Source organism: Arachis ipaensis, chromosome B04 (genome assembly GCF_000816755.2).
Source record: "Arachis ipaensis cultivar K30076 chromosome B04, Araip1.1, whole genome shotgun sequence".
Classification (NCBI taxonomy): Eukaryota; Viridiplantae; Streptophyta; class Magnoliopsida; order Fabales; family Fabaceae; genus Arachis; species Arachis ipaensis.
Genome location: NC_029788.2, coordinates 47,539,036 through 47,553,633, shown reverse-complemented (window position 1 = coordinate 47,553,633; position 14,598 = coordinate 47,539,036). Strand labels below are relative to the sequence as shown.

At 36.2% G+C, this 14,598-nt stretch overlaps 1 protein-coding gene across 1 annotated transcript in view; it reads right to left on the bottom strand.

Moving 5' to 3' along the window:
* Window positions 1,948-14,598, bottom strand: part of LOC107636443 — an 81,174-nt gene continuing 68,523 nt past the window's right edge. The window contains exons 2-5 of the mRNA XM_016339950.1: window positions 6,902-7,294; window positions 3,821-5,098; window positions 2,826-3,739; window positions 1,948-2,707 (exon numbers count right to left, since the gene is read on the bottom strand). Coding sequence (XP_016195436.1) covers window positions 1,948-2,707; window positions 2,826-3,739; window positions 3,821-5,098; window positions 6,902-7,294 — 3,345 coding nt within the window. The remainder of the gene's footprint in view (window positions 2,708-2,825; window positions 3,740-3,820; window positions 5,099-6,901; window positions 7,295-14,598) is intronic.

Here is a 14,598-nt window from a genome sequence, read left to right as displayed (position 1 = left end):
ATGACATTTCCTAGCATTAAACATGACATTTCTGAATTTAAACAAATAGCAAAATCAACCCATATGAACTCACTAAAATCAAATCAGCACTAACCAAGATCAATTTATATGAATTAAATGGCAGCAAGCTAAAATGGCAATCAGTAGCGATATCAAAATTAGCATAATAAGCCATTAACAAGGATAAAACAGCACGCACTATACAATTTGAGAAGAGAACATTCCAGGCATCAGCAGCAACCAAAAAGTTCAACCTAAATCCACTACAAATCAGATATAACTTCCTAGTTCCTAACCACCTATAATCCACTAAGCATGCATAGCTAAATTGACTAATTTAACAAAAACTGAATAAACTAATTAAACTATGAAACTATAAACAGGGAAAAAAATTGAGAAATTTCGACAGCACTCTGGTAGTAAATAGGACGTTTCTGAATTTAAACAAACAGCAAAATCAACCCATATGAACTCACTAAAATCAAATCAGCACTAATCAAGATCAATTTATATGAATTAAATGGCAGCAAGCGAAAATGGCAATCAGCAGCGATATAAAAATTAGCAAAATTAGCCATTAACAAGGATAAAACAGCACGCACTATACAATTTGAGAAGAGAACATTCCAGGCCTCAGCAGCAACCAAGAAGTTCAACCTAAATCCACTACAAATCAGATATAATTTCCTAGTTGCTAACCACCTATAATCCACTAAGCATGCATAGCTAAATCGACTAATTTAACAAAAACTGAACAAACTAATTAAACTAAGAAACTATAAACAGGGAAAAATATTGAGAAATTTCGACAGCACTCTGGCAGTAAATAGGACGTTTCTGAATTTAAACAAACAGCAAAATCAACCCATATGAACTCACTAAAATCAAATCAGCACTAATCAAGATCAATTTATATGAATTAAATGGTAGCAAGCGAAAATGGCAATCAGCAGCGATATAAAAATTAGCAAAATTAGCCATTAACAAGGATAAAACAGCACACACTATACAATTTGAGAAGAGAACATTCCAGGCATCAGCAGCAACCAAAATTTTCAACCTAAATCCACTTCAAATCAGATATAATTTCCTAGTTTCTAACCACCTATAATCCACTAAGCATGCATAAGTAAAAGTTTACCTTTCAAAGTATTGTCTAAGTTCTCAGTCTCAGTTGGATTAATATAATCCTTGTCCTGCTCCTCTATAATATCTCCTTCATTCTCATCTAATTGCTCTTCACCATCAGGTTCATTGTTAAGTTTAAGAAATGTATCAATCGGCATTGAAGCAAATTGACGTGTTTTTCCCTTCTTAGTTGGCCTTTCTTGCAAGCTGCCACAATCATCAATATCATCTTCAATTGTGGTCTCGTTTCTCTTCAAATCTTGACTCATTCTAGAATCTACTTCTGTAGTATTCTTGTGAGCCATAGCAGTAGATTTAGAAGGAAGTTCCTTTTCTTGTCTACATGTTGATCCTTGTGAGCGAGTCATACTTGCTTCCTTCTGTACTTTACTTTTCTTCAAATTCTGCCCTTTTTCTTTTGCAACTTTTGGCTTTTCTACAAAATTCTGCTTATCATTTGCTTGCACACCATTTTTTCCTAACAGCTGCTCCCTTTCCCTATCACTAAGGGTTTTTATCCTCTTAAGTGGTGGTGGTGGTTGATGTTGCTGCTAATCGGAAGACATCTTTTCTCGCTTAACTTCCATATTTTTGAAGAACTTTGCACGCAATTCAGCACTTGACTTTGAATCTATCTCATTTTCAATGAATTTTTTGAACATTTTCTGAAAAAAGAAATAAAATCTATTAACATAACAGAAAAAAATCAGATCACATATTAAAAGAACCAAGAATCTATAAGAAATGCACCTATTCATAAATAATTACGCCAAAAATAAAACTCAAAAAAATTATTCTATGTTGAGAAGAGAAATCTCTTTAAAGATCAGAATCATCATCATATTCAGCTTGTTGTAGAATAAGTGAAGGTTTCTCAATGATTGTATTTGGCATGTCTTCTCTAGTCCATTGAACTTCACAATTATCCTTTGGGACAAACAAATTATTCGCTTGATCAAAGGGGTCCTTCTGATTAGACTCTTCGGCTTCAACATCATACCCATCATACATATTGAATAAATCCCTTGGCACTGTGTCCATGACATAATGCTTGTCTTCGTTAAAAGGGTCTTGAATATAAAAGCATTGGTGGACTTGTGAAGCTAATACAAAAGGATCATCCCGAGAACATCTTTTATTAAAGTGAACTGAAGTTAGACCAAAATTCTCTTCCTCAACTTCAAACCAATCACAATTGAAAAGAACAAATTTGAAACATGCATAATAGTCTAACTCAATTATGTCATTTATTGCACCAAAATAAGTTACGGCTTTTGTCATTGGGTTGTTGTCCTTGGCACTAGCAAAGCTTGGTGTTTTGCACACCAAAGTCACACCACTGTTTTGAGTTGTGTGGCTTGCATCATGTTCTCTAGTTTGAAATTTGTAGCCATTAATTACATAACTAGAAAATCGTTTTGCAACTGTGTTTGGGCCTCTAGACAAATCTTTAAGTTGTTTCGGAACATCTTCATGAGAAGCACGCTCTTTGAACCATTCACTAAAATCATGGATTAGAGTTTTTGCCTTCTTCCATTTTCTACCTTTAGTTTGATTGTTGACATGTTCCTCATACTCTCTAAAGTAAGTAAAAAGCGAGTAAGTTAAATTTGCTAATAGAGAATTCGTAATTAGAAAATATATAAGAAAAATACCTAATGTAGTCTTTAACTTTATCACAATTGAATAAGATGTACCGATGAGCTTGTATTTTTGAGTTGGTATCGAGAGAAAAAGGTTGCCCTTTCCTCTTTCCACCAATTGGTCGCCCCAAGCATGCAAAGTAGCTATCATGACATACGTCAGCCTTACTGCAATTATCATAATTTTGTGTCCTCCTACTCAGCCTTGTATCCACATCACGACTTAAATACCTTGAGCAAAATGTCAAGCATTCCTCGGCTAAATATCCTTCAGCAATTGAACCTTCGAGGCGGCTCTTATTGCGTACGTAGGACTTTAACCTACACAGATATCTCTCAATGGGGTACATCCACCTAAATTGAACTGGGCCACCCAACCTCAACTCGTTTACCAGATGAATAGGCAAATGGACCATTATATCAAAGAAACTAGGAGGAAATATTCTTTCCAATTGGCACAGAATCTCTTTAATATCTACTTCCAAATGCTCTATTGTATCATTTTCAACAACTTTTTGGCACAAGGAACGAAAGAATGAACCTAGATAAATTAAAGGGCCAGCTACTTGATTCTGCATTGTGCATTTTATAGCTACTTGCAACAAATAATGCAACATAAAATGAGTATCATGACTTTTGTAGCCTGATATCTTTTTCTCAGCAACATGAACACACCGAGAAATATTTGAGGCACTACCAGATGGCAATTTTACTGACTTTAAAATATTACAAAAAATGGTTTTTTCTTGATTAGTAAGGTTAAAACAAGCCTTAGCAATTTTTTCTTTCTTGCCACCATCTATCTCCTTTGGTTGAAGTTTTTTTCTTATGCCCATATCTTTGAGATCGTAACGAGCATTTGCATGATCTTTGGACTTTCCTGGAATGTCTAATAAAGTTCCAATTATGTTATCACATATGTTTTTCTCGATGTGCATAACATCAAGACAATGGCGCAATGTATTTTGCTTCCAATATGGCAACTCAAAGAAAATGGACCTTTTCTTCCATGGACCATCAATTTTATTTTTTTGCTTTTTTCCAAATACATTTTCAAAATCTTTCAAATCTTCAAAAATTTGTTCCCCATCTAATAAAGCTGGTGAAGACCTCAATTCAACATCACCATTGAAAGATCTTTTGTCCATCCTATATGGATGATCCATAGCCAAAAATTTACGGTTATCCATGTAGCACATCTTCCGGCTATGTTTTAAATAACAAGATGAGGTGTCATAATTACAGCAAGGACATGCTAACTTTCCCTTTGTGTTCCAACCGGATAACATAGCATAAGCTGGAAAGTCACTTATGGTCCATAAAAGTGCTGCATGTAGTTGAAAAGTTTGATTCTTTGAAGCATCATATGTTTCCACTCCAACTTCCCATAAAACCTTCAACTCTTCAATTAATGGCTGAAGATACACATCAACGCTTTTTCTAGGCGAACATGGTCCAGGGATGAGCAAGGACATCATGACATACTCTGGTTTCATGCAACACCATGGAGGAAGAATGTATGCAACCAAAACTACCGGCCATGTACTATGGGAGATGCTCATGGTTCTAAATGGATTAAATCCATCGCTAGCTAGCCCTAATCTTATGTTACGAGATTCTTTAGCAAAATCGGGATGAAGCCTGTCAAAGTCTTTCCATGATTGGCCATCAGCTGGGTGTCTTAACTTTCCATCCTTTGAACGATGTTCATCGTGCCACCTTAATGATTCAGCTGTTTTGGAACACAGGAATAGCTTCTTAAGCCTTGGAATCAAGGGAAAATGCCTCAAAACCTTCACAGGCACAGGTTTTTTCTTCAACTTATCAACTTCTATATCTACCTCAACATTTTCTATGTACCTGGAAGCTTCACAAATTGGACAAAATTCATCATCTTCATATGTATCCCGGAACAGAACACAATCGTTGGGACAAGCATGAATTTTATTATAACCAAGTCCTAAATCTTTTACCATGGCCTTGATTTTATTGAAAGAATCAGGAATATTCAAATGAGGAATCACTTCTTTCAGTAATTCAAGTAGAGCAGTAAAGGATGTGTTGCTCCAACCATTAAGAGTCTTCAACAAATACAATCGGATAACGAATGATAATATCGAAAATTTTTTACAGCCAGGATATAACTCTTGTTTTACTTCTTTAAGCAAGTTATAAAACTTTTTTGCATCTTCGTTTGGCCCATCAGCATCTTTATCTCCTTCAAGCACATGCCGAAACGTCTCGTTTAGCAGCCCATGAATGTCGTCGACAAATCCTTCATGGACTTCACTCTCATCGGATTCACTATCCAAAAGAGCTTTTTGCTTCTAAAAAATTTCTAGAAGTCAACCACACATGTTCGAAAGAGAACATCTCAATCAATCAAGAGACTAACAATTTGTATCTAACAAACTATGCAAAGAAGCTTAAGCAAACAATTAATCAGTAAATATTCTTAACAATTAAATGGTCAAACAAATTTAAATCTAAGGTAATCACAGCTACAGAGAGATCCGCTATTTGATTCTCTTTTTCTGGTTTTAAAGAGACAAACTAAAATAGCAACAAAAAATAAAAATATAAGTAATTCATAACCAGATTTTTTAACAAAAAATTAACTTTTAAAACCAGTTTTTAGAAATCTTATTTTCAAAAATGATATATAACTAAAAAATCAAACAATAGAATTATCAATTAGCAGAATAATATTATTAAGAAAATGTGTGATGAGTCACAAGTGACACATGTTGAAAATGAAAGGCTGATATTGGTGTGGGGGTTCCCTTCACAAGACATGCATCAGGCACCATAATTAATTATTAAGAAAAGTAGATAAAAGGGGCACCAAAATAAATAAGACAGTAAACAATAATATTAATAATAATGATGAAAGAAATAGAAAATAATAAATAGAAAATGCTAGCTGTAAAGAATGGTGCAAAGCAAAGAGTGAAGGATTAGAAGAATGAAATAGAAAATAACAAATAGAAAATGCTAGCTGTAAACAAGTAGCCGTTTGAACTTTGAAGAATGAAAGCAACATATGTGGGACTGTGTTTAAGTCTATCTGTCTAACAATGACATCCTCCAAACCCCCATAATAATTATTATTTTGGATATAATCGGAATTAACATTTCATGAGAATTTCAGTTGTTTTTGTTGTTAATAAAAACCTTGCTTAAGGTTTGATTTTTGTGCATTATGATGAGTCAGCGTCCAGCAGTCACCTACCTGTCAATCCTGATGGGTTGGAACTTCATTATTTGTTAACAACAAATTAAAAAAAAATGTATTAGCTCAAATGAAATGATGCTGTTTTTAGTTTTCTGCTAAAGCTTAGCTTGCAATATGCTACATGCTTATAAAATTGACTTATCCATTGATATGCTTAAGAAAAGAAGAGCAGAAATCGGAGAAGCAGCAAGCCAGATTGCCATTAAAACCAGTATTACATACATATGTTCAAAGGGGTCGTCGATTGGAATTTGGTCATTGTAACCGCGAATCAAGAATGGGGAGCATCTATAAGCATCACATTTTCCATCAAATATTTAAAATAATAAATATTTATCCTGGTTAATTAAGGCATGTAGGAAGAAGAGAAGAATTTATGCTGATTTCTAAGTCAAATAGTTGGAATAAGCATGAAATTCCTCTGTTATCCCAGATGAAACCAACCAATATGAAAAGCAGTCCACAACTCACTCAAATAATAACATTATACAACAAGGCTAAAATAAACAAAGCAGATAAATAAAATAAAAAATAAACAATTGAGAAACAGCGATATAGAAATTACTCTATAATCCTCAATAAAGAGTTATTGGGAATCCACCATAGAACACCTCACAGAGAGCAGAGAAACAGAACCATAATGCCATCGAACACACTACTCGCAGATAATAAAAGTTTTGCTACCTTAAAAACAGACTAACCTAAGCCCCAGGTTCATTTCACAAGTACCCAGTCTAAATTCAAACCAAATTCAAACCAGAACAAAAGCTCAGTCAACATTCAACCCTCATCTTGCTCATGTTCACAAATATCACCACTTTCCACAGCTAACAAAAATACCCAACAACCAATCAAGCCCTAACTAAGAAACAGAAAATCAGAGAAGGAGACTTACCACAAATGACAACCCACAAACGGCCAATGCAGCAAACCAGCAGCAGCGAAGCAACAGCAGCAAAGCACAATCCACAATCAGCCAAGACACTGAAGCAGAAGTAGCAAGGTAGAAGCAGCGAAGCAGAAGCAGAACAGGGGAGATCAAGGACGCCGTGGAGAAGCAGTGAAGCCTCGGAGAGGGGAGAAGCACCGACGCCATGGAGAGGAGAGGCTCAGTGACGCCGGGAAGAAAGAGGCAGCGACGATTCGGGAAGAACGCAGCGCAGCGACGATTCGGGAAGAACGCAGCGCAGCGACGATTCGGGAAGAACGCAGCGCAGCGACGATTTGGGAAGAACGCAGCGCAGCGACGATGATGGTGCGAGGATGGTGAGTTGCGATTTAGGGCTTCCTGGTGACTTGCGATGATGGTGCGATTTACGACTTCATGGAGAGTTGTGGTGCAATGCGTCTCTGATTCTGATGGCTGGGTTAGGGTTCGGTCGGTGGAAGGAGGAAGCGTTGTCTAAACCTATCTAAGAGAACGGTTTTCAGGGATTACAAAATTTGGCGTTGCTAAAGGCCATATTTGTTGTAGTGTTTGCATTCATTCATCAAATATAGTTGATTGTTAGACGACTTGAAAATCTTTGAGAAACATGATTAAAGGAGGAATCGAGTGATTGACCCTACACACTGAGCCACTAGAGTGTAAACACATCCGGTGAAGGTTTCAATTGCTCAATTCTATGTTTCCATTGCTTATTTTGTATCTTTTTGCAAGTTGTTGAACTTAATTTTGAAAATTTCAAATCAATCTTTAGACATTGATCATATTGCTATATTTTTCTTGTCTTGGCCCTAAGTTCATACTTTGGATTGATTGAGATTCTTTTGTTTGTTTTTTCCAAACTCAATAGGAAACATAGTGTAGATATATATAGATAGAATTTAGTATAGTTACATGCATGTAGGTAGTTGCATTAATAATTACCCCTTCATTTATCTCCTTTGGTTGGTTTAGCATGAGGACATGCTTGGTTTAAGTGTGAAAAAATTGATGAATCCATATTTTACGATATATTTTGGTTTGATTTGAGTCGATTCCATCACATAAACCCACATTTATTCACCTAAATAGCATGCTTTTGAGATTTCTTCCTAAATTATGCTTGAAAGTGAAAAGATGCTCTTCTGTGCTTAAGTTAGTCAATTTTATTCACTTTAATCCTATTTGGTGCTTTGATGTATTTGTTAAGTAATTTTCAGGTTTCCAAGGCAAGTATGGGTTGAAAAAGTGAGGAAAAGAGCATGCAAAAGGGAAGAATTCAAGAAATGAAGGATTTGGAAAGCTACCAGGCCTGACTTCTCTGTACTAAATTGGTCATAACTTGAGCTACAGAGGTTCAAATGAGGCAGTTCCAGTGGCATTAGAAAGCTAACGTACGGGGCTTCAAAATGATATGCAATTTGCTATAGTGGACATACGTCTAAGTGTGTGTACGCATAGGTACCTGTGTGTATGCACAAGTCAGGATTCAGCATGTGTGCGGACGCACACATCTGTGCGTCCACACAGGTCCCTGCATGTGACCTCATTAATTGCAACTCGCTGGCAACAATTTTTGGGCCCAAAACCCAATCCAACTCATTTTTGAAGCTATTTAAGGCCAAATTGAAGAAGGACGAAGGGGGTGGGGGCAATTAGGTTTAGCTTTTGTTATGTTTTCTTTTAGTTTCTAGAGAGAGAAGCTCCCCACTCTCTCTAGAATTCGGGTTCTTTAGTTTAATTTCTTGTAATTTCTACTTTTAATTTTTTGTAATTTCTTGTAATTCCTTGTCATTTATTGTTATTGCAGCTTGTTCTTCTTCATTTCTCTTGTTATTTCCTTTATTTTGTCACTTTTATGTTTTATGAACACTTTTGTCATTTTAATTCCAATTAATGCAAATTTATGTTTCGATATCATTTATTGCTTTCTTTAGTTGTTATTGCTATTTTTTTACTTTGGTAGTTATAGAATTTATTTTATTACAATTTAATGTTATTTTACTTTCATGCACACCAAGTGTTTGATAAAATGCTTGGCTTAGTTTTTACTTAGTTTTTCTCCACTCTTGGCCTGAATTTGATGACATTCGTGATCCTTGAGTGATGATCGGATTTCTGCCGGTAAAAAATTTTATGCAAATAATCACGTTGTAGGTATAGCTTCTAAACCAATAGAGAATCCTTTCGTACAAAAATTTTGGTTGTCACTTAAGCAAACCCAATAGAATTGATAACCGAAGTATTGAAACATCGGGTCGTCTCTCAAGGAATTGCAGGGAGGTATGATTTATTATTGGTTATGAGAAAAAAGTGTATTTTTGGGTTTTTGAAATAAGGAACAAATAATTTAAATGGAAAGAAAAATAAATTAATAATCATAAAGAAAACACTTGGCAAGGTATAAGAACTGGAAATCCCATCCTAGTTATCCTTATCAGGTGTGATGAGAATTGTTTATCGCTCCCACTTAGTTAACCCTTACTAAATAAAGGAAAGTCAAGTGAACCAATCAATTTGATCCTCAAGTCCTAGTCAACTCTTGTGGAAAGACTAGCTTTAGAGCGATCCAAATCAATCAGCGAGAATTCCAATTTTCAATCAACTGCTGAGTCTGATAACTCAAGTGTTACCAATTACTTAACCAAACCAAAAGGAGAAAAATCTAAATTAAATTGAAAGCATCATAAATAGAATAGAACAATCATAAATCTGAAATACCTCAAATTGCATTAAATAGAATATTCAAATCTAACATGAAGAGTTCATAAGCCAATTTGGCAACATAAGTAATTAACAAATAAAAGCATTAGAGTATCTAAAAGTAGAAGAGAAACATAAATTAAAGTTGGGAACATTGAACTTGGAATGAAGAAAATGAAGGAATCCTAATCCTATATCCTAAGAGAGAGGAGAGAGCCTTTCTCTCTCTAAAACTACATCTAAAACCTAAAATTGTGAATATGAATGTTGTATGAATTGTTGTTATGAATGGATTGATTCCCCCATTTTATAGCCTCTAATCTATGTTTTCTGGGCCAAAAACTAGGTCAGAAATAGCCTAGAAATTGCCCCCAGTGATTTCTGATACGTACAGGTCGCTGCAAAGTCACGAGGGAGCGTCGTCCACGCGTTAGCGTAGATTGGGTTTTTGTCAGGTCACCCGTCCGCGTGATCCATGGGTGCGCGTCTCCTGGCTTTGGGGCAGCTATGACAATTATATATCGCTGCGATGCCCCGGACGTTAGCTTTCCAACGCAACTAGAACTGCATTATTTGGACCTCTGTAGCTCAAGTTATGATTGATTTAGTACCAAGAGGTCAGGCTGGACAGCTTAGCAGTTCCTTCAACATCTTGTATTCCTTCCACTTTTGCATGCTTCCTTTCCATTCTCTAAGCCATTCCTGCCCTATAATCTCTGAAATCACTTAACAGACATATCAAGATATCGAATGGTATAAAGAAAGGATTAAACATAGCAAATTTAAGGCCAAAGAAGCATGTTTTCAATCATAGCACAAAATCAGGAAGGAAAACGTAAAACCTGCGAATTGTATGAATAAGTGTGAGAATAATGGATAAAATCTACTAGATTAAGCACAGGATAAACCCTAAAAATGGGGTTTATCAACCTCCTCACACTTAAAGCATGTCTTCATGCTAAGCTCAAAAGAAACTATAAGAGTGCAGAGGAATGGTAAAACTTATGAAATGCAACCTATCTATATGAATGCAACTAAATGAGAAAATACTTCTACCTACTTAGTGAAAAGTAAATAAATATTTCAAGAACAAATATGAACTGGATTTCACTATTTATCATAAAAATAAAGTACAAATAGACTTGCAAGAAGAAGATAGCTCATGAAAGCTGGGAACAAAGAATCGAGCATCGAACCCTCACCGGAAGTGTATACACTCTAATCACTCAAGTGTTCAAGGTTCGACTCTCTCAATTCTTTACTAACCTTGCTTTCTAAGGCTTGCTTTTCTTCTACCAATCAACAAAGAATTAATGCACAGATACACATATCAAGAGGTCTTTTAAGGGTTGTAATGGGGTTAGGGTCAAGGTAGGATTGTATTTGGCCAAGTGGACTAAAATCTGAATCCTTAATTAACTTAAACTTTCCAACTAACTTAGACAATCCATGTAATCATAATACAATATCTAACTATCCATTAACCATGTTTTCCACATATTCATGCATTCTAATTTCAAGTACAGTACATAATTCTTAAACCAAACGTTTCCAAATCCAACTTCCCCACACTTAATTCATGAGCACTCTCACTAGTCTAAGCTAACCAAGGATTCAAATTAAGGACATTATTATTTTTCTCTTAGAGTTAGTGATGAGCTAAAGTAAAGAATAAAGGGGGTATAATAGGCTCAAAATTGGTTTGCAAGGGATAATGAAAGGGTAAGGCCATACGGGTATGTAAGCTCAGTGAAACAAAGGCCTCAATCATATAATTGCATGCATACATTAAACAATGGAAATATAGAATCAAGCAAGACAAAGATCACAATTTTAGAGAGAAAAACACACTAAAACAGAATATTGGTTGATAAAATGCAACCAATCAAATAAGCTAAAAAATCTCATAGGTTTTGTGTGTTCGAGCTCTAAACCATGTTCCAGTATAATATTCCTTCAAACAAGTTTTTTGAAAAGTTTAATTCAAATAAGTGAGATGCTATAAAAAGTTTCTTGAAAAAGAAAATATTACTTTAACCAAGTGGTAAAATTTGCACAAAATCAAACAAATATGCAATCAAACATGCAAATGCAACAATGAAAAAACAAAGAAAATAAAATATTGGTGTTTGAGAAGAAAATAACTAACCTATGGAAGTCGGTATCGACCTCTCCACACTTAAAGATTGCACCATCCTCGGTGCATGCAGAGATGTACAAGTGGACGGGCTGCTACACTGATGCTCTTTTTGTTCCTTTCCTTGCTGGTGGTTTGGGAGTAGCTTTCTCTTTACCCTTCTTGGTGGCCATCCTAAAAAGGGAAAAAGTAAGTACATGTAAAGCTAAGGGTTCGAGCAAGGAAGGGATGGTATAAGTGATAATCAATGCACGGTAAAGAAGGATGTCGTTAACACATGGTCATGACTACATGTGAAAAGTTCATCACTGGAAATATAGCAAGTGCATGTTATGGCAAGTAGATGCAAGATATTTATTGGCATGCCGGCAAAGGCATGAGTAGCATAGATCAAGCATCAATTGCCCCTATTTGATTATTAAGTGTTTCAAACTAACAACCTGTTTGTATTGACAATTATATTTAATTAATAAAATATCAAAGGGTTTTGTGAAAAACAGGCATTTAGAGTAGTAGAATAAAATAATGCACAATACCATACGGGCTTTTTCACAAACACATAGCATGCATGGTAAATATGTTATTGAAAGTATTAATTTGAACATGCAAGCAACCCTTTAAGAAGTAATATTAATTGTCAAACAATTCCACAATAGCTCACAAGCAAAATATAGAAGTAAATAATCACCCAATTAAATATCTAACACCAATTAAAGGAATAAAAAGAAAAGAAATGAATAGAAAAAGAAAATATATATAATTAAAGTGAAAAGAAAAAGAAGAAGAAAACATTAATAAAAATAATAAAGAAAAAGTAAAAAGTAAGGAAAGAAAGAAAAGAACCTTGATAATGGATGTGAAAAATAAGGGAAAGTAAAAAGTGAGAAAGAATAAAGAAGGAAGAAGAAAGAAGAAAGAAATAAGAAGGGAGAGAAAAGATTTAGATTTGGGGAAGAAAAGATAAGATAACTGGGCTGATCTAGATAAGTCGTGCGTCGCATGTGACGCAGACGCGTGGGTCACGCGATCGCGTGGTGTGTGATCTTTTTCAGGTGACGCGGACACGTGGGTCACGCGATCGCGTGGCCTGATTTGTGCTATTGGCGTGAGTGCAGCCTCGCATACGCACAACTCTCTGTTTTATATGCATTTTGCCAAAAATCTGGGTGATGCGCTCGTGTGGGCGACGTGGTCGCGTGAATGGCCATAATTTGAAAAATGACGTGGACGCATGGGGCACGCGTTTGCATGATAGGGTTTGTTCTTCTAGCACCATTCCAGCCCTACTCCACCATAACTTACTACCATATACCCATTTACGTCGATTTTGCAAGGCCACGCATTCGCATGGGTGACGCGATCGCGTGGGAGGCTCTTTTTCAGAATGACTCGGACGCGTCAGGGATGTGCACGCGTGGGCGTGCTTGTGTCTAAGGCACACCTTCAGCCACACTCCTGTGCAACGTTCTGTTTCGTTCTCTCTTGTCTCGCATGCACATATGACGCGTACGCGTCAGCGACGCTCGTGCGTTGCGTGCAAAATTTTTTTTTTATGCAGAATGCAAATGCAAATGCAAACTATATGCAGAGATTATGAGAAGAGTCATTAACAAAAGCAAAATAGAATAAAGTAAAATAAAACTAAGACTGAAACGAAACGATCATACTATGGTGGGTTGTCTCCCACCTAGCACTTTTAGTTATAGTCCTTAAGTTGGACATTTGGTGAGCTCTTTGTCATGGTGGCTTGTGCTTGAACTCGTCTTGAAACTTCCACCAATGCTTGGACTTCCAATAAGCTCTATCAATACCAAGTAAATTCCTCAAGCTTTGATGGAGTTCTTCAGAAGCTTTGAGCTCCAAAAATTGATCCTCATATATTCCCGGATCCGAAATCTTGATTCTACACCCGTCTTCAAGTTGATCATGATGATTCCATCCGGGTGGTTCAGCCTTAGAATTCTCATTGAGGCATCTAAACATCCTCCTGGACCCAATTAATTGAGAATTATGCCAACCCTTGCAATCAGGCCTTGAGCTTCCAACCATAACGAACCTAGGATGGTGTTGCCAACCACTACCCATCTCCCTTTTACTCTTAATGCCATAAAGAGCTCTAAGTTGACCATCTGTCTCAAGTAAACCATATTCAAGTGGAAAAGTAAAGGTCAAGGATAAGAATTTTACCCACTTGAATGTTGTATTGGATGGTAATAGCTTTGGGAGAGGTGTTTCTAATGATCTTGCAAGCTCCACTCCCTTGTGCTCTTCTTTGAATTCTTCCATCTCCTTGTAAGCTTCTTCAATTTCAACCTCTTCCTCTTGGTAGCTTTCTTCCAATTCAATCTCCTCTTCATTGCTTTCTAAGGGCATGAGAGGTTGTGCTTCTTCTTCTTTAATCTCCATGTCAAGTCCAATGGGAGAGGGTTCTATTGTAGATAAAGATTCATCAATGATTGAGTCCATCTCTTGATCATCCCCTTCAAAATCTTCAACCATGATATGCCTTGAAGGTTGTACACCCTCCTCAACATCAATTTCAAACATCTTGGAAGGAGGCTCTATGACTGGACTTTCCCATGGAGGTTCAGCATTTCCTGAGTCTGCAACCTTTTTTTCCTCTTCAATAATTGCTGCTTTGTCCAGTTGTTTTAGTATAAAATCGTACTCCTTCTTGATGATTTCCCTTTCATAACAACTCTCTTCAACTACTCTTTCATCTACAAGGGTCTCTCCTATCTCTACATTTTGGGCCTCCTCTTGCTCTAAGACAAAATTAGAATCCTCCTTGATGTCTTCCTTCACTAATTCTTCAACCACTCCTTCG